The following is a 21,640-nucleotide window of genomic DNA, read 5'->3' on the forward strand; positions in this document are numbered from 1 at the left end:
TATTATGTGAATGGCTTTAAATTAAAAACCAACTACTGTAAAATATTTTGAATCTTAAAACGTAAAAATATTTTAGTCAAAAATATTAAAGAACTACAACTCAAAAATTACACTTTTAAATTTTTTTCAAACTCACTAAATTTTCGATTAAAATATTTTGTTAATAATGTACTTTATTGATCAAAAACTAAATTTGAATTTGTACTGTAAACAAACAAGTATATATAAAATAAGTGTTTGAAGTAAAATAATTTTTCAATAACTTTTTTATCTTAATTTTAATTTATTTATGATTGATTTTCGACGAAAAGAAAATGTCTTGAGCTTATGTATTCCTTAAATTTAGTACTACGTTTGAAAAGTACTCTTCAAACTCTCTAGGAAGCACAAAATTGCCGGACGTGATGCATTTTCCTTTTTAAATGTGAAATCCTAAAGGAGATAAAGAAATCTCATAATTAAATGTATTTATCTTATTTATTAGATCTATCAATTATTTTTTTAGATCTATTGTATCTATCAATAACAATTGTAAACATGCCAATGCAATAAAAATGCATTCATTTTTAAAAGTTTTCATTTCTGTAAAAAATTCTACACTTACTCATATCAACTGTATCATTAGAGTATTATCAATTCACTTTACATCCAGAATACAAATTTATCAAATTATTTCTTAAATATATCTCAAATTTCGAATGAAATTGATATTTTTTGAGTTAAAATAAATTTTTTTTTACCAAAATTGATTTTCATAGAAGATAGAACAGAATATAAATATTTTTTTTTATGAGGTTAAATGCTGAAACGAGTCTTCAATATTACAGCTATTGCAATTCTCACAAATAGAACACTTAATATTAATACTTGCAAAAGTTTTTTTTATGTCATAACTTAATTTAAAAAACATCAGTCCAGCATTATAACACTCATAGCACATTTGAATCATTCTAGAGATAATTCAAAATCCTTTTAAATACTATCAAAACCTTTTTTTCTTAAATGTGTGGAAAAATAACAATTATGAAAAATCTTGGAGATTTTATGGCACCCATTTTTTTTCCTTCACTTTCAACTTCACTAAAGAAGAGCGAGTTTATGTAAAAGAAAAATTTCGAGAGATAAAAAAATTTTTATACCCCTCTTTGCAACAAAAATACGCTAACTGTACTATGATAACTTAAAGCAGAAAATGAGAAATTCGCTAAAAAGTGCTTAAAATTGCAATAAATTTGGGACGAATTGCAATTTTTTTAAAATAAAAAAATGTTTACAAATACAAATGGCTTTTCAGCGTAAAATTTGCATGATATTCGTTCGTATGCAATAAATTTTCTTCTAGTCAATTCGAAGTCCTTCGACTTTCTCTGATACAAGAGGTAGGTAAATGTAAAGCGTTATGCCATTTTTAGTCAAGTGGCGTCGACTTCGTTGGCTATTTTTAATTTTCTGTACTTGATGATATGCCTATTTTCCCTCAAAATGACTTTACAGCGCCAAATTGATCTTGATGGTGAAAAATTAAACCCTTCTTTCATATTATAAAAGTACTATTCCCACGGCAAACTACAATACAATATACTCCAAATTGGGTTTGAGTTTAGTTGAATAGTTTTCTCACTATCAGACTTCTACTTCAATAATTGTCACTCTGTAGTACAGAAATGACACACCGACGCATTCCAGCATTTATTCTCAGATCCCCCCCAGTACAATCCTTTAAATTTTAATTAACTTATAAGAAATTAAAACATGACTTTGTTGACTCTATTCTTACAGAAACCTGTCAAGTAAAAAGTCATCACTTTTGTGCTTAAATTCAATTGAACGTCTAAAACTGGTCGCAAAAGATGACTTAATGTCGAATGTATATGGGTCATTCTCACAAAAACAGTCATTTTCATGTCCCCAGTATATTTTATGTTTGTTTTACAACTTACGAAAAAAAATTTTCAGGGAAAGTGTCCTTCAGAATGCAAGCTAACAAAAGAATAAAAATAAAATTATCAATTTTTATTTTTTATTAATTTTAGGTAATAAAAATATACCAATATGTCATTCCCTCACTTGTCCCCACTGCTGATTTAAAAAAAGAAAAAAATTGTTTCTGAAATAAAAAATTTTTTTTTACAAATTTGTGTTTTTTATTTGAGAATATTGAAATATAGAATTCAGAAAATAAATTTTAAATTTAATTTCTGATAAAAATATTAACACAGCACTATTTTAAACTTTGTCCCCAGTGTTTCGCGTCATTCCCTCACAACAATGTTCTTATCACCTGCAATCTTCTTAGAATAAAAATATTTTAATAAAAACTTCAGAAGTTAACAACTGGCATCATAGAACAAAATTGCAGTATGTTTCCATCTTCAACTTAAAGAAGCTTTGCTGTGGAATAAATTTGAATGAATCAAACCAGGTAAAATTTTTTACATTTGTCATTCCCTCATGTCATTTTTTAGAGTAAAATAAAATACAACTTCATCGAGAAAGTGGATAATTATATGTTGCTTTCTTGTATGAATATAATTGTATGTGATTGACTTCAGAAATTAATTAGGCCTAACTGTTATTTTTAAATTTTATTGAATTCGTCATTCCCTCACTAGTGTATAAAGTGAGGGAATGACGCTGAAGTGAGGGAATGATTCAAGATGAGTATATTATTAAATTTTTTTTTGTTCAATCGTGCCAGCCAATTTTATTTCCCAAACCTGTAAAAACTATTAAATATATAAGACTAAATTATAATAAATATTAGATATACTTAGTATGTTATCATTTTCAAACTTTAGGTAGATGTAACTTAGATAAAAACATGTATTAAAATAAAATATCATTCCCTCACTATTAGTGTCATTCCCTCACTTTTTAAATAGTGAAAATAATTAATTTACTTATTAATTAATTTGAAAAATAAATTAAAAAATTAATAAATTAATTTATTAAATTAATTAATTTATTTATTAAATTAATTAATTAATTATTAATTATTATAAATTAATTAATTATAAATTAATTATTTAAAAAATTAATTAATTTAAATATTAAGTATAATTTATAGGATATATACTTTCTTTATAATGCCATTACATATTTCTATTAATATAAAAAGTTTCAGAGCTTTTTATTCACTTTACTTTTTTGCGATTTTATGAACTGAAAAATGACAGTTTTCGTGAGAATGACCCATATATTAGTTAACGGATAGTTAAGTACATTAGATTGATTTTTTTGATAATTGATAATTTTGAGTTAGGTAATATTCTATTTGTTAATATTCGGAACTCATATTATCTTTTTGTCTATAGTAGATTTTTTAAAATTAAAAAAACACTCGATAGATTTTTTAAATCCTTGCTTTAAAAAATGAAATACGGCACTTATTTTTCATGTTGAAATTTATATTCCTATGAAGTAGGATCGAATTTTTTAAAAAATTGGTCATTAAAAACAATGCTAATCCAATGTGTAAAATTGTAATGAAGTTTTTGAAAATTAATTTTTTTTGGTTGTATGTCTAAAACATAGTATTATGTTAGAACACGTTACTATTCCTACAATTTTAGAAAAAAGGTTTAAAGAAATCTTTTTTAACATAAAATTTTCTCTTCAGCATGTTTTGCTTCATGCATGTTCTTAAAGCGGGGGAGAAAAATAGTATACTAGGAAAAACATACCTATATAGTTGTTGATTGCGATAGTGGAAAAATTTTAATTGCTAAAAATAATTAACATGGCTTATAATAGTTAGTTAATAATATATATTTGAATAATTAAGATATAAACTAGGTCAAAAAATACTAATTAATAATGGACAATGCATTTTTCACAATAAAAGGTCATAAAACTTTTAATCTCTAAATATCAGCTTCCAAGTTTACTTCTTTTATTTTGTATATCTTAAATTTGTTTTTAACTTTCAAATTAATATACTATCAACTTTCAAATTAATTATGCAGTAACTTTCAAGATACATAAGTACAACTTAGATTTAAAATTCTACACATCCAATTAAAATTTAAAAATCGATTTTCGAAAAAAAACGGTATTTTTTAAAGAACTAAAAAAAAAAAAAATGAAACTAAGAAATAAAACGTTTTCTTAAAATGATCTCCAGTTAATTAAGTTCATCCGGCTTAAGTTCATCCGAATTTCAGTTTGAGTTGGGAGGCTCTGAAACTGGATTAGTTTTCAAATTTTAAGTTCAGAACTTCAACGGCGGTCAAAGAATATTTTTTCTACAATTTATAAGCTATTAGGGCGAAACAGGGTAGCTTAGACCTAGAGGTACGTTGTTCTATTCTTCACAAGGAATTTTTTTTTAAAAATTACTATTTAAAAATTACCAACTGAGCATTGTGGAAAAAACCATAAATAAGGGAAAGTAAGTGATTTGTCTCATAAAAACAAACTATATGGTTAATTTTTTAGTGGAATAAAAAGTAAAAACAAGAAAGTGGACCAACTAACTCCGGGTCTTCATATTATATTTCTGCTACATTCTACTTGATATTGTTTTATCTGCTTGATCTGCGTAAAATCAATTTATCTAATCTTAAATATACTGCTTAACTAACATAGTATTGTAATGTTTAAACAATTCTGCCTTTAAAGACTGCATTTAATTAACGATTAAAGTAAAGCCTACACTGTTAGAAATTTCTTGGAAAAAATGGTTAAATAACAACTTATTTAATTGTTTTTTTACCATATTTAAACAAAAAAAAAGTTAAATAACCGTAAATAAGACATTCAAATAGCAAACTGTGGGAAAAACTGTTCATTAACTGATTTTACCTAATTCGGTTAAACAACCAGAATTTTATCACACCAACTAAGCCCACCTAATGAAGCCACTTAGTTCCTTGCAACAGGGTACATATTATAGCCAATCTACCAATCTCATGACTAACGGAAATGGTTCGAGTCCTAGCGTTGGCACCACAATATTCCTTTCAACACATGAAGAATTTTCAGCATCCTGCATTCCTCAATTCGTGACTCTTGGCTATTCGAATACGATACTCTCAATCACGCATGAATGGCAGCACCATAAATAGCCAAACTATCTCCAATGTCCAGTTAAATATATTTTTTTATGGTCTTGAAACCATGCTGGTTGCAAATGCTTAAAAAAATCATCAACTTAAAACAATACGGTTTTTACTTCATGGTTTTTTAACCATACTAGTAGTAAACGGTTTCAAAACCGTAAAGGTAAAAAATGTTCTTTACTGTAAACTTTACGGTCAATTGGATGGACAGACTTCTACTGGTTATTTTACCATAATTTTAGAATGAAAATTCTAACAGTGTAATTCTATAATTACTTTACCTCTCATTATGTATTTTATGAAATATCATTTATAATGAATAGAAGTTAGTTATAAATTAGAAAGTAATCTTTATACCAGAAAGGATTTAAATTACAATTCTAAGAATTTAAATTAGTCCAAAGAGAATAAAACATTTTATAAAATTTACTCATAAAGGTAAAAATCATAAACGGATAATACTTAGAGTCATTCCACTATGACGTCACTGCAGCGCATTTTCAAAGTTTCTTTTTGGACTTATTACAATTGAACTCCTTATAAATTTTTATTGAGTATACTTGCATCTCGAGAAGAGGAGTAATCATTATGCCTAACCATGTGATTTAAATTAGATTAAATTGGAAAACTGTAAGAGAGTATGTCGTGTCTGCTTGGCTTATGAATCAACCAATACCACCTCACTTGCAAGTATCTAATTGTAAACGCTTAGCTGACGTTGTATAGACACTAAATTATGGTGCTCCGTGGAAAACATTATAATTTAGTGTCACTGTCATAATTTTATTATTTTATTATTAATTTAAATATCTCATATAACATATGTTACATGAGTAATTCAAAGGTTCTCTTTTGCCTAGGCGATTTCAAAGGTTCTCTTTTGCCTAGGCCAGTGTTTCCCAAAGTGTGGTACGCGTACCCCAAGGGGTACGGGAATAGTTTAGCGGGGGTACGCGTTCTTATACGAAAAATCTTGCAATAAACGAAAATTTCTAAACATTTTATTTACAAACAAAGCTAGCCATCATGAAAATTTACGATTACGTATTGTTCTATCGGCTATTTTTTGCAGAGTTAACAGTTAATAATTAGTGGTGTCAACTGCCAGTTGTGATTATTAAATGTTGTGCAATTTTTAATAGTAAAAATACATTCATTTTTTTATTAGTGATACACAGTGTTACGAAAAATTTAGAAAGGGTACACCAAAGTCATAAGTTTGGGAAACACAGGAGAAACTTTTAGAAACTTTAGAGTAGTGATAACGTCAAAGTGGTTTGTTCATGCTTATTACCGTACATTTGCTCTGTATACGTTTGGGCATAAAAGTTTGCAATTTTCCCTCTCATTTGAAAAAAAAAATCAACTATTTGCTTTTTTACATGCTCTAGCTCTAGTGCGGAAAATTTATTTTTTTTCTCTCTGTCATTTAAGATTTTTTTAATGAAAAAAAAAACAGTTTCATAACTTAATATTAATTTTCTACTACCAAATGTCTTTTCAGATCAAAGAATTAAAAATAAAATAATAAACATATATAATTTTCTCCCTCAACTTAAAATATCACATAAGAATAATATATATTTTCTAATTATTTTTCAAATATACAATAGAATTTTTTTTATCACTTTAAACATTTACCGGGATGATATAAAATCTACTGATGTCTTTTTTCCCAGAGAAACAGATAAGTAAGACGAAAACGATTACATTGAATTGGCCATTTAATCTACCCTGGCACTTCTCTGGCGATTTTTAACTGTACATTTCATGACTGAATATTAAAAGTAAGAATTTAATTTATTATTTTAAAATTTATTATTTTAAATTTTAATTATTATTTTAAAATTTTTAATTCTTATTTAAGTTTTAATTCTTATTTAAGTTTTAATTTTTATTATATTTACTATGATATTTAGATCTTAAATTTGTTAAATATTAATTTATTTTAGCTTTTAAATGATCTGTTGAAATAAAGAAATTAAGTTAAGAAAAGGAAATTTAAAGTTAATTTTGTGATTTTATTAATTTCAATTTATGCTGTAAGAATTTTGGCATGTAGTTGGCACCATTTTTGGTGTTGCGAAAAACTTATAACATTTTAAAATACAGAACAGTAGCTATCATGTAAAAAATTATATTAAATAGACAAAATAACAATTGATTCTCAGAACTAGTGCGAATATATTAGTGAAAATGTGCTTATTTTTTAATCGAATAATTTTTGAATCGAAATGTCTTTGAAATGAATCCATTAAATTATTGTTATGCGAATGAAAGTATGTGTTTTTAGTGAACAGGGGAAAAGTATGTAAAAAAAGGTAATTACATGAACTGGAGAAAAATTTAGTTTACCTTAAAAGTAAACATTGTTGCAACTATACACAAAATTTTTTTACAGTGTAGGGGAGAGTGGGGTCAATTGTAACATTTCTTACTTAACTATTTTTAACTAACAAAAAATCCAATATATTATTAGTATTAATTGACAGACGAGTAAAGTAGACTATCCTCTATTAGAAAAAAAAATAAATACCTTATTTTAAATGTTATTATATTAGTTATTAACAATTTTTGACAGTCGTGCACTTGTTACAATTGTCCCCACTTACGGGGTCAATTGTAACAGTTCATAAATTCAACTAAAACATAGTTAATTATACATATTATCATAGTTGTGATATATTTTTTTATTGATCAAAATAGTAGTGATATTTTAGGAGTAAAAATAATAATGAGCAGAGACCTAAAGGGTTAAACTTTTAACTTTAAGGGGTTAAAAATTTTAATTTATGCTGTGAAAGGTGACAAATAAAATAATGCACATGCAACATAATATAAATGATATAGGAAACTATTGGTGGTTCTTAAAGAGTTAAGTAATGGTTTGTAAACATAAGATTATTTATTTTCAGCTGTTACAATCGTCCCTTTACTTATTGTTACAATTGTCCCCAAGACGCCATTTCAGCTTCATTTGTTAAAAACAATGCTAGTTAACTAACAAAACTAATCTTTTTTTTTTAAATGTTAATTAAGGTGTTCACTTACATATTTGGTTAATAATTTTTATTTGTTTAAACAAAATGACTTTGTTACAATATAATATTCTAATACCAAAAAAAGTACTTACGTCGCGAGAAAATATCTTTTGCGATGTAACTCTTTCAAGAGTACATAAAAATGGTTGCCAGCAGGGGTGTGCATGTAGACTTATTAAATACACATTGTGCGCCACCTGGGAACCAAATCTAGAATCGGACACTCGAAATTTTTGCTTTGTTACAATCGTACCCTGTTACAATTGACCCCACTCTCCCCTACTTAAATAGTAAAAAAGATTTATATCGTTCTGAATTCCATTTAATTGTAAAAAGTAAAAATTGAACTAATTTTCAATTCTATTCAAACTAAATATTTTAAAGATTGGTTGTGCTGAAGAAAATATTAAAACATAATAAATAAATAATATGGAGTGGATTACTTAATCTAATCTACTATCAAATTGAATCAAACTAAATGCATCTGGAATTATTAAATAAAATAATTTCACAATAGAATCAACATTCTGAGGATCCATTAAAAGAACTGCAAATCTAGAATGAATAAATGAAATAAACAATACAAAAAATTATAAGGTGATTATCGAAGATGTCTCTAAAATTTCATCAGGCAATCAAACTGGTTTTTACATTTCCAGTTCCGTCCTATGGGCCGTTGAATTTCTATAACAGTTTTGTTCCAATATTTTTCTTTACAACATAACTGAAAAAATAATTCATACATCAATTTTGTTATCATAATCGTTTTTTTATCATGTTAAGTTTTATTCATACGCGAATTTCATTAACCATATCATGAGATAACCAATTTCTGTAATTATGACAACTTATTCAGGTTTTTAGTTGTCATATTATTTTGAAAATCCATATACTTGCATAAAGAGATTAAAAGAAATGCGGAAATAGTCAAAGGTGGAATAGTTATACTATAGTATTAACCAAATAGTGAAAAATAATAAAAAAAATATTTATCAAAAGACAAACATTTAAAAAACTAGTTAGCACCTTTAATTTGATTCCTTAAAATTAGAAATTCAAACTTAACTCTTTAAAAACCATTATATTCTAACATTTACTTTTTTTTCCATACTGATTTCATTTTCACACTAACTTCATTCATTTTCATATTGATTCATTATAAGAAGACAGTCATGACTACCGCCATTATTCCTGTACTTGCTGCCATGTACTTGGGCACCACTTTCGATCTTGTGAGGTACCGAAAAGGAAATGCTGATATTTATGACGAAAAGACTCTAGAGGGAAATTTACAGGTAAAATACACGATAATTAATAGATTTCATAAACGATTAAAAATATAACAATTGCCCAAATTTTTTTTAAAAAAATCACTTAAAAATTTAACATATTTTTTTCATTTTCATTCATTGAAACGATAATATTTGAAATATGCTTGACCAGATTCTTATAAAATCTAAGAACTATTTATGAAAAAAAAAACTCTTATATATATATACATATGAATTTTCAGTTTCGTATTATTTTTTAGGCTTATTTTCCTATTCTCACGAAGGTCAGTTTTTAAGGGAATTTATGGATCGTAAATTAAAGATAAACAGATGTAGGTTGTTTTGTAATCGCAGCTCTTAACCCCTTCCTTCTCGCTCCCGTGAAAATGACGGGGTGAGGTTTCGCCCTCTATTTCTCGCTCCCGTGATATAGACGGGCTGGAGTGTTCTGTAGTAACGCGCCAATAAGAAGAAAACTAATTCATTTCTTTTGCCCGGAAAACATTTTATTTCTCATTTTACACACCAGATGGCAGTACCNATATATATATATATATGAATTTTCAGATTCGTATTATTTTTTAGTCTTATATTCCTATTCTCACAAAGGTCAGTTTTTAAGGGAATTTATGGATCGTAAATTAAATATAAACAGATGTAGGTTGTTTTGTAATCGCAGCTCTTCTCGCTCCCGTGAAAATGACGGGGTGAGGTTTCGCCCTCTATTTCTCGCTCCCGTGATATAGACGAGCTGGAGTGTTCTATAACGCGCCAATAAGAAGAAAACTAATTCATTTCTTTTGCCCGGAAAACATTTTATTTCTCATTTTACACACCAGATGGCAGTACCTGGATATTTTTAAGGTAATTGTAGATAGTTAGTTTATTTTAAACTAGATGTCAGCACTAATCAAATATGTAATACAAATAGAAAAGCCAAAAAAATAGGCACTTTTATGACCGTTTTTTTAAAAATTAACAGATCGTTAAGGGGTTGATAAACATTTTTCGACTCCTTGTCAAATTCAAATTAACAAAAAAATGTACTAGTTCGGTATCATAAATCAATATTAAAGAAAGAAAAACGCCACCATTACTTGACAAATCACTTATGGAATATTTTTTAAAAAAAGTAGTTTGCTGCTAGATATAATTCAGAGGCATTTTTAATAAAAAGAATTTAAATTTTTTAAATATTCGATTGGCATAAATTAAGCAATATTACGCGAAATTTACAATGTCGATACTGAACTGCACAGTAATTATAGATGAATTTATTTAGGTGATTGATCGTAGTTTTACGCGGTCCCAGTACAAGTTAGTTGAAACTTCTACTCAAGCCAGAGAGTTCTTGGATGTGAGTGGTGCTCTTTCATTGCGTATAAAGAAGGGGGATATTGCTATGGATGGTACAGGGGCTTATTTGAAAGACACGGCTAACAGGCAGAAATTTGTAGAATTACTTATCAGAGTACAGCATGAAACCGTGAGTATTGTTATTTATGCTATTTTTACCTTTCATTTTGAAGGAGCAATGTTTCTTCAATCAACGTTTGCCTAAATTCTATTTGTCGAGATTTTATTGCTGTTTGGTTGTTGATATCGCACTTAAGCTGCACTAATGGTCTTTCGGCTACTACGGTGTAGGTCGAAATTAGGAAATTTTGTTATTTCCCAGTCGCCACTTTTAATAGTGGCCACTTTTAATAATATGCGACCAATATTTTAAAAAAAATTTAAAGTTTGAAACGATTTGAAAAAAAAATGTTTCATAAAGCATTTTTTTCTCAGCAATTCTCAAAATGTGGTAATCATTAGGGGTTCATTTTAAATGAAGAAAGATTTTAGGAAACATATATAAAATAAACAAATTTTCAGAATATTATAAAATTTTTGTAATTTCATATTCCAAAGAAATCGAATCCACTTTTGAGCAATGAAACTAAAATTCTCAACACGTGTAACTAAAGATGAAACCGATATAACATTTAAGTCTTTTTCACGTATTTTATTTATTGTTCTTATCAGGAATTCAGAATAGTTTCTCATAATGTTTTTCATCTTTAGCTGACAGAAACAATTCCTTCTCATTTGGAGCCAAGAAAGGAATGGATGACAATGGATCCAAATCTAGTCGGTACGCATTATGTAAGAAGTATAACTTACGGTGGTGAACTTATTGCGTCGCTGAGGCTCAAAGCCAATAACAGAGAGGAAAGAGAAATTATCAAAGCTGCTGTCAGTGCTAATCTTCAACTCACAGGAACTTTTGATTTGAATGCTAATGGTAATGTACCTACTGTATCTGAAATACTTTCTGTTGGTGCTTAGTCTTGTTGTAAACCAACATTGTGATATCCAGTTATCTAATTATGTAACTTGTTTTGGAATCACCGGTGATGAGTGATTCTCACGCATATATTTATGCTAATTCTGATGGTAATGTACCGACTGTTTCTGAAATACTTTCTGTTGGTGCTTAGTTTTGTTGTAAACCCTACATTACGATATCCATTTATGTAATTATTAAGTTGTTTTGGAAACACCGACGATGAGTGATTCTCGCACATATATTTATGTTAATGCTAATGGTAATCTTAATGCTAATGGTAATGTACTGATTGTACTTGAAATACTTTCTGTTGGCATTTAGTCTTGTTGTAAACCTACATTGCGATATCCATTTATCTACCAGTTGTTTTGGAAACACCGACGATGAGTGATTCTCGCACATATATTTATGTTAATGCTAATAGTAATGTACTGATTGTACTTAAAATACTTTCTGTTGGCGTTTAGTCTTGTTGTAAACCTACATTGTGATATCCAGTTATCTAATTATGTGAGTTGTTTCGGAATGATGAGTGATTCTCACACATTTATTCATGTCATACACCAAAATGAGTGTGTAGGGTATGCCGAACTGTAAATAGAAGAAGAAAGATTTAGACTGTTATAGAGATGCCACTATAACTGCTTCAGAAATGTAATATCATCGAATAAAATACTGTTTTTTTAACATTTAATTAATACCCTTATTTTCGGCTATTTAGAATGATTTTACACTGGTTACTGGTGATTTTACATTTATTTACTATTAGTACACACTTTACATATTAATATGTGTTTTCCAATTTGCTTTCAGTTTTGTTGAGGATTCTAAAAATATATATAGATAGGACTGCTTTTTACGGAACACCCGATATAAAGACTGGTAGACTATTTAACCCTCTATTGGAATTTGAAGCTGAAACCGGCCATATGACCGTAAAGCGTTAAATTTCTTTGCAAATGATACTTTGTAATGAAATATTTCGTAAATGATTCATGGGTTCATTTCGAAAATGATTTCAATTTAATTTCAGAGACAATAAGTCGCAGAACTTTAATAATAATTTTCTCTTGCAGGTAGCTTTGATAAGTTAAGAAAGGACTTAGCTGGCATGTATAACGAAGAGATAAAAGTTATGGCCACCAAAAGCCCCACTAGTCCACCTCAAAATGTCGAAGATTTGATGAAGTTAGTGGAAGATTATCCTAAAGAAATAAGCTCAATTAATGAGGGTAAAGGAAAAGCACTTAAGGCAGAGCTATATCCTCTATCATCTCTTAAATCGGATTTTCCAAATTATTTGCCAAACAGGTAATAAGCTTTCTTTTATACAGCTATAATTCAGTGTATGTACAGTGAAAAAATGAACACTCTGAACAACTTTTAAATTAATGATCGGATTTCCCCGTAGTAAAGGCTCATTCTTAATGATTCGAATGCATAGCCTAAAATATGTTAATTTATTAGTGCGAACGATATTTTAAGTTACAAAATCAGACACAAAAACGAACTTTATATGGAAAAAAAAACCTTTTTTGACAGATTAGAATTTTTCATTCTCAGAATATTGATCTGGAAAGTATAATTTCAATACTTTGGTCAGAAGTGTAATCGAAAGTTTGGACCTTTTATTGTTAATTTTGCTTTTTGCATATTTTGCCATATCTTGAAAACTGTAAATACGAATCGAAGAATCTATTAAAAATAATCACTCACAATTAAAAAACTTGTTTATCCAAACATACCAAGCAAAATAAATAAATAAGAAATAATAATAATAATTTTATGATAATTTATTATTTAAAAAATGTTCTTCATTTAATGATTGATGAAAATTTTTTCAAATGGTATGATTTTTTTCATCATTTTAGAGTACGTAGTTTTAAATTACAAAATACGAAATCAGTGTAATATTTTCTAAGTTATTCAATTTTAAGGAAGTCGTATAATTTAAAATTTTATTTCTGGTGAAATATGCAACCGATTTCATTCAAATGTTGAGTTTTGTCATTTAAAATTATATTCTTTAAATGATCTAAAATTGTATATACTCAACAATATAAAACTTTTATGACTATAAATAAATAAAATATTAAATAATTATTAAAAATTATTATTTTTTCCTTGGAAATATCTTTAACTTACTAAAAATTAAGAAAAGGAGCTCTAACTCGAAGGGGTGCTCTCCTGTTTAAACTATTAGTACCATAATTTACAGTTTGCGGATGTTCTCTACATTTTGGGAGTTATAAATCCGAATATGTCATAAAAAAAAGAAGGTATGTTTATTCAGACAAAGTACGGTTTTTCATAATACTTTGTAATATCGTATTCATAGAATAATTAGCATATTCAAGATTAGACACTCAAACTATTAAAATGAAGACCTAGCGCGTAAAAACCCGATCATAAGATCAAAATTATTCAAATCAAAATTCATTCAGTGTGTTCATTTTTTATTTTGATGCTCACTGCTCTGGAAAGAATACAACGATGCACTTTATCTTTGCGTATGTAATTCTTTAACGTTGGCTATTTTACAATTGAGTTTACTTTCTATCTGAATAAATAAATATATAATGAATTATAAAAAGGGGCAGAGAATAGCCTGGTTGATAGGACGTTGGACTCGTGTTCGTGAAAACAGAAGTCCGATTCCAGCCAGCCGAAAAATCCCAGTGAATAAAATGATGACTAGTGCACGTTACATCTCTTAGGGTTACTAAGTCCACCAAGTTTCCCTAACTGATCTATACATGTGGGGTACTGAATTGGAGATTGGGCTAGTTCCATTGGCTGGTTCATGTCAAAATTACGAGTTCAGGATGTATGAATGGGGCTGCTTTCTAAAACGGGCTGTGACGTCTGTCTTTGTGTGACGGAAGTCATTTTCTTGGCCATAGATGGCGCCACTGAAAAACAAGAAGTGCACCATCTGTTTTAAATTTGCTTGGTTGGGAAACCAAGCCTGCTGGCATGGCAAGTACGCAATAGAAACAACTACAACACAGGGATGAGATTCTTCCGCGGTTTCGCGGATTTCCGCTTTTTCTCAGATTTTTCCATTTTTTCCGCTAATTTCAGCTGAATTTTTTTTTGCACAAGTTAAAATATTTTATGAGGAATTTAATTTTCCGCTGAGCGAAATTATTGAAGTCCTCATTCCTCCCTCTGAAGTTTCTCTAAAAATCATTTCCTTGGGATAAAACTGGTTGACCTTTATACAGGGATGAGATTTTTTTCGCTTTTGTCTCTCGAATTTCAGCCTTTTTATCAAAAACTCAGATTCTCTAAAAGTTTCGTTTTTTTTAAAATTTATTTATTTATAAATATTCCGTGTTTTTTTTAAAAAAAATTCAGTCGTTGAAGTCAAATTATTATATTTATTTACGATTTTCAAAGAAAAACAGAAAATTCAAACTACGTCCTAGCTGCTAATCCTTCCGCATGTTTACTTATATTAGCTATTTTCTCCGATTTCACGCACAGAAAATAAGATTTTCCGTATTTTTTATCCGTCGGCGGGATAGCTCGTATTTTCGTAATTTAGACGTCGCTGCTTCTTGTATTCTGGAGAGAAAGCAAACAAAAAAAGCGAAAAAAAATAGAGGTGGATTTGTGGTGAAAATATTTATTTGCTCATTCAATTAATCTTGTAAATTTTTATTTATTGTGTAAACAAAAAACAATTCAAACAAGCCTTTTAGAAATCCCAAGTCCAGACTCTGCAAATATCTCGATTTTTATTCACGCGATTTTAATATCAATCATCGATTTTCGTATTTACCTGATTTAAAAGTTGCGCATTGCAATTCTTATTTACGCTTTTTAAATATCGTACATTATGACTCGTATTTACGAGATTTAAAAATCTAATATCGTGTTTTGTATTTTTGCATTTTTAAAATCGCGATTTTATTATCAAACATCGATTTTCGTATTTACCTGATTTAAAAGTTGAACGTTGCGATTCTTATTCAGGCCATTTAAATATTGTACATTGCGATTCTTATTTACGAGATTTAAAAAACCAATATCGCGATTTGTATTTACGAGCTTTTAAAACCCTATGTAGCTACGCGAGCTTAAAATCCAATGTCGTGATTCGTTTTTGCGGTTGTAATATCGCGCGATTTTAAAATTATGCATCTTGATCTAAAAATTACACATCATGATTTGTATTTTCGCATTTTTTAAATTCGATGTAGAGTTTCATATTCACGTGATTTGAAAGCCTCATATCGGGATTTATAATCACATGGATTACAAGTTTAAACAAAAATTTGACAAAAAAAGTGCGATTTTTATATACATATTCTTGGATTTCCTCCTTTTTACTTTCTGACTACTCTCATCCCTGACAACAACGAATTATAAAAACTTTATTTCCGAATAGATATATTTCTTCAAAAACAAGTCATTTACAGCATCTTCCTCCCCAAAATAAATAAAATACAATAACTTCCTTTTCTTGTATGAAAGAATGGAGCTTTTAGTGAATGAGCGAATAGAAATTTCAGAGAATGAAAGAATAGAACTTTTAGACAATGAAATAATTAAATTTATAGAAAACTTTGCTTTAACTTTAAGGGAAAATCTTATGCCGGTGCTTATTATACTTGTTTCAAGAAAAATATATTTTGCTTACAAAATGCTTCAAAACGACTAAGTTGATCTCATGTTTATTTAGTAATTTCATTTCATTAGTTAATTAATGAGGTATTTCTAAAAATCGCAAGTTTTTAAAAGTGCAATTTAGAAAAAAATGCATTTTTGAAATGAAATTAAGTATAATTTCTGTAGATATGGTGTGAAATATTTTATTTAAAGTCCCTTCTTGGCTGTAAAAATGTACTCCTTCTTTTCGACTGGAATAGTAGTCATATAAAGGAGATATGATTTGGATCTGGTTTAAGACTCTGATAGTGTCCTTGTATAACCTTGATTAACGGAGATACAAATATCATGCAAGAGTTATGTGTGGATAACAGCTCCCAGCGTAGCCAATTTTCACTGTGTAATAACTCACTGGGAAAGCCGATTTTCCAGGTCATTGATTTGTCAAAATTTAGCAAATCTTAGCAAAACTTTACAAATCTCCAAATGCAACAGATGGTGATTCGATCATCATCTTTGTGAAAAATGAATGCAAAACATTCTTTCTCCTGTTATTTGTGAATTTCATACAATTATTGTTGTTTTGAATTTCAGGGCTTTAAACTCACTTTTAAATGATGTCGAAACGAAGTATGATGATATAAGAACTGTTATGCATGACATTTATGCATGGGATAAAAAGAGATTAGACTCTACTGAGGAAGAAGATGATTTGGTAATGTAGTCTTTTACTTTTGTTGGAAATTTAAAATTTACTGAAAAATTTTCCAAATTCTTAAATGATGATTTTGAGACTTGAAGGATGCCCATCTTCCTTATATTCATTTTAATAATTATTTCAGCTCTAAGTATAATAGAGTTTCATTCCCACTATAAGGCTATCATTTTTAAATCAAAAAGCATGGAAATTTGTGAGAGTTATGTTTTTCTCCAATAGAAGGGAATGGTTATCTATTTATTTTTATTTTATGGTCTTCAGTTTACCCTATAGATATCAAATCAACATGAATATTTAGATGACTTAAAAAATCCACATAAATTTCTAACAATTTATGAAATGCAGATGAGTTTTCATGTAATCAAAATATTCATCTAGACGAGCCACCAGAAAGGCGTTTCGCGGAATTCTAGGGTTCCGTGCTAGAGTTACTAGGGTTCTGACTCTTAAGATTTATAGGTTTGGAATCGTTAACGTTCACTATTATACAATTGCCATAAATATTCACTATCGCAACGAACTATAGGGGGTGTTGTTGTATGAGACGAATTCGTGCGATTTCCATATGAACAAGTTGTTCTGCCTTTTCCTTAGGGAAATTTTGCTTATATGAACAAGTTGTTCTGCCTTTTCCTTAGGGAAATTTTGTTTCTTATTTGCTACTAAGAAAATGGCGTCCGACTCTGCCAATGATTATGATAGAACAACTTAATAAATAAATGCCTGATATTTTCAGGCTCCGCTAGAGGGCATACTCAAGCGTTTTGATCGCGAATTGCCATACGCTCGCAATTGCCTAATGCTTGCAGTTGCTAACCAAAAGATGTTGGCTGGAGTTCGATTTCTGCTCCACCAAAATATTATCGATTTCATAATCTATAAAAACTGGGAACAGCTGATCCAAATTAGTAATGGTTCTATTATCAAGAAAAATTTATCCTAAAACAACGAGTCAAGACTCAGAACTTCGTTTGTCACATCGATTTTGAGCTAATAAAAAATCCATCAGTTTAAAAAGTCAAAAGAATAAAATGACACTTCCCGTTTTAAATGTCTATCACTTTTCCTGAGAACAATAAACAATGAAAATAGCTTTGGAATGCATAGTATGTTTTTTTTATACAAACTGGTATTTGTGCCAGTTGTAGCATATAGCTTCGAAATAAATGTATGATAAATCTGATACAATCATGGATATGATTTATAAGTATCATTTTAAATAAAATAGCATTTGAAATCTATGTTTTAGATATTTCCACTACGTGTTTCTTTAAATTAATAAGATACACGATGATGCAGTAAACCAAGTGCGGTGAAAGAAAATAAATTAATTTTATTATAATTTTTTTTATTATAATTTTTAATAACCAAAAAGTTCGTAGAGGATAAAAATGACCTTTTGCATATTCTTGGGGGATAATAAATATCTTGTAGTCTCCTCTTGAATTGAAGAAGTAAATATTATAATACTTATAATACGTAAGTGTAAGGTTCACGTAAGTTTAATCTTATCACAGAGCAGAAAAGTTTAGCATTCATATAAAAAAAGTGGCAACAGATTATATATAGATAAAAGAAGCTTCGCTGCAAAACAAAGAGCTCCAAAAATGCCCTCCAGTAATCATTATCATCATCATCGCTTTAAAATTTTTGTCCTTGTTTATTGCTTATTAAAATATTTTTCAGAATATCTTCTCACCTCTCAATTATATTTCTTTTATGCTAAAGTGTTTGTTTTTCAACCTTACCAAGTTAAGTGCATATGTTTTTAATTATTAGTATATTTTATTGCATTTGATTTAAATGTTCACCTAAGCATTGATTTAACTATACAATTAAAAACCGTTTTGTAAGAGGCTTGACTTCAAATATGCAGTTTTTTTTTGATAGACGATAGTTCTTAAATTTTGCAGGATCCAACAATGTTAAATTATTAGGTTCAAAAAATTAAAGAAAATTTTTTAAAATTTGTTCTTTTTATCTAGGTTTCAAAATTTTAACTTTATATTGTTGTAGTGCCTGGAGTCTTTACTACTTACTACCAAACAAAAACCCATTTGCTGTTCTTCCAAATTCTGCTGTAAAATATTCTGAAGTTTTAAAGGAGAAAATGATGTATACTAATGTTTACTATTAAGAACTTACGAATATGTAACTAAATTAACAAAAACATCAGTTGTTGCAATTAATTAGTTTAAATATTTAAAAAAATTATATCATATTTAAAAAAAATTAAGACTTAACTTGAATGAACTTGAATGGATTTTTGCGGCCCTAGAACAAAATCTGGCCCTCCCTTTTATGGTGAAGATTTTGGGGATTATCATCGGATTCTAAACATAGAATTTCAATTGGATTCCGAATATAGGGTTCGAAATTAGCTGTGAAATTTTCGATGACATTTGTAATTACCAATTTCGGGCTTTCGTTGTCACTCATGTATATTAGAGATTTTAAATGATACAAGATGGATTACTAATTTACACTTTATTTTCGACGAAATTGTGTTTTGAGTTAAATAGTACAAAGTCTTGTAGTTGCGCTAGCTTCAACTTTACAAAGAGTGTAAGAGGAATTATAGATCAAAATGTTTACAATAAGTAGGGTCAATATATTTTTGTAAAAGATGTGCAAACTGTTATAAAAATGACAGCAATTAAATATAATATATATGAAAATCTTGTACATACTACGCTCAAAAAATTTTCCAAGCTTTTTAAATTTTTTTTTAGTGAAATATTAATGGCAAATTATTATTTATTTAGAAAATTTGTAATTATGAAATATTTTTTGCCCATATTTTTTGCAATCTTATGCATTGTTGCTCATGTTTTTAGTTTTTACTTGTATATTCAGGTGAATGAATTATATGGTAGTCTGAGAGCTGCCCAAACAGCATTTCATACAGCTATCACTGATCTCGATGTGTCACTAAATGGTAAAGTTGATCAGTTCAAGGAAGCTTTTAAGGCTTATGGTACGGGGAAAGACAATAGGCCCAACAGGTTTCAAAGATGGTTTTGGAAGCTTCGTCATGAGATTGTAAGTTTCAGAATTTTTTTTTTGCATTTCAAAGCTTTTTTTAACACTATTATAAAAAATGGAAATTCGATTTTTTGAAGATATTTAATACTAAACTTAAACTTGCAAAATATTTCATAAAATTATTGTTCCTTAAAAAAAACTTTCGTAATGAACTTCCATTATCAATCCTTGTTTCTCATAAATTTTTTTCACCTTGGTATCCAATCAAGATTCTTTTCATTGCTAAGATATGGAACGAAACGAAATAGTATGATCAAAAAAATAAAGGTAATAAGGAAAAGTTTCAAAATCTTATTTGACCTATAATTTTTGACACACAGTGCAGTAGAGACTGTTGTGTTCCTCTTGTTAAAAATGATACATTCATTTATCTTTTATTCATGGTGTCACTTACGGCATATTCATATTTATATTCTATTTTGAAACATTTTGTCTTCTCAGTTCAGGTGAAAATTATAATGTCAGGGATAAAATAAATTTTTCAAATAACGGATGATGGATTACAGTCATATTATCACCATGAGGAATTTCAGAATTTTCTTCTCTGTGCAATGCACATACTAGTAAATTGTTACTCAAAAAGTCATTCAAAATAGTGAGATTGCTTTTATTTTTCATTGGAGTTTCTACACTGTAGCATAGCGTAACGAGTGGTTTGTCTTTTTCACCAAATGAAACATAACAACTGAATAATCATCTAAATAACAGATAAAATAAACAACGGACGAATAACATTTTATTTGACATTTAACAATTACACATTTTGGAGTAACAAACGCATTCACCTTCTTGCATCCATCGATCACTACTAGACTCTTTTTACCAAAAATTTAATATTATTCAATTTAGGTTTCATTTCTCTGACTCTTTGTAATTTAGCTGTGATTTTATTTCTCTGGCAACCTAGTGCTAATGGAAGTTTCATTCATCCCAAGGTTATCAGAACACCTTTTAGGTTGATTTAAAGGGCGCAGAGAGAAATATGCGCACTTCTGCAGTGTGAATCGGCTGTTCATTGCAGGCAATAAAATGAAACAAATTCAAATTACTTAAGGATGGGATTTAATTCTGCAGTGGGATGGAGAGTTCGCTTCTGATACATGTGACCCAGGTTCAAACTCTGGAAATACCGTCCCATTGTCAGCATGCCACTAATCCATGCCTATAAAGCAAACACGATGAAAGAATAGTTTTGAAACGACGGAGATACTCAAATTCACTCAACCAAAATATTATCGTGAAGAAATGAGAGAAACTCTTGCCAGAAAAGTTGATGGTAAGGACAAGCATTATGATACAAAAAATTGATCTAGTTTGAGCAATAATATGAGATCTTGAACAAGGTAAATCAAAATGAGGTAAAAATTTATTTACTAAATTGTTGCAAGTTAGACTTTTAAGTTCCTTTAAAGCAATCACAAATGCACTACTAATTTTTCTTAACATCAGTTCTTGGAAATTGCCGACCGGCCTGTGTAGGGGGCAGGGAACTGCCCTTGCATCAGAAAGGTTCTGGGTTCGAATCCCGGACAAGACATGGATGTGCTTTCCTTCTC

The 21,640-nt window shown here is 28.9% G+C and overlaps 1 protein-coding gene across 4 annotated transcripts in view; it reads left to right on the forward strand.

The window, feature by feature from the left end:
• The first annotated feature begins 6,320 nt into the window (after positions 1-6,320).
• The window catches only part of LOC107436748 (uncharacterized), a 25,296-nt gene continuing 9,976 nt past the window's right edge, over positions 6,321-21,640 (forward strand). Inside the window, exons 1-7 of one of the 4 annotated variants that reach the window (XM_071179735.1) lie at positions 6,723-6,847; positions 9,265-9,396; positions 10,655-10,858; positions 11,440-11,659; positions 12,781-13,015; positions 16,916-17,036; positions 19,896-20,081. In XM_071179735.1, coding sequence (XP_071035836.1) covers positions 9,274-9,396; positions 10,655-10,858; positions 11,440-11,659; positions 12,781-13,015; positions 16,916-17,036; positions 19,896-20,081 — 1,089 coding nt within the window. In that variant the 5' untranslated portion in view covers positions 6,723-6,847; positions 9,265-9,273. Of the gene's footprint in view, positions 6,848-9,264; positions 9,397-10,654; positions 10,859-11,439; positions 11,660-12,780; positions 13,016-16,915; positions 17,037-19,895; positions 20,082-21,640 lie in introns of all 4 variants that reach the window. The other 3 variants (XM_071179740.1, XM_071179731.1, XM_071179736.1) reach the window with 3 other exon arrangements.

This window comes from Parasteatoda tepidariorum, chromosome 1 (genome assembly GCF_043381705.1).
Source record: "Parasteatoda tepidariorum isolate YZ-2023 chromosome 1, CAS_Ptep_4.0, whole genome shotgun sequence".
Lineage (NCBI taxonomy): Eukaryota > Metazoa > Arthropoda > Arachnida > Araneae > Theridiidae > Parasteatoda > Parasteatoda tepidariorum.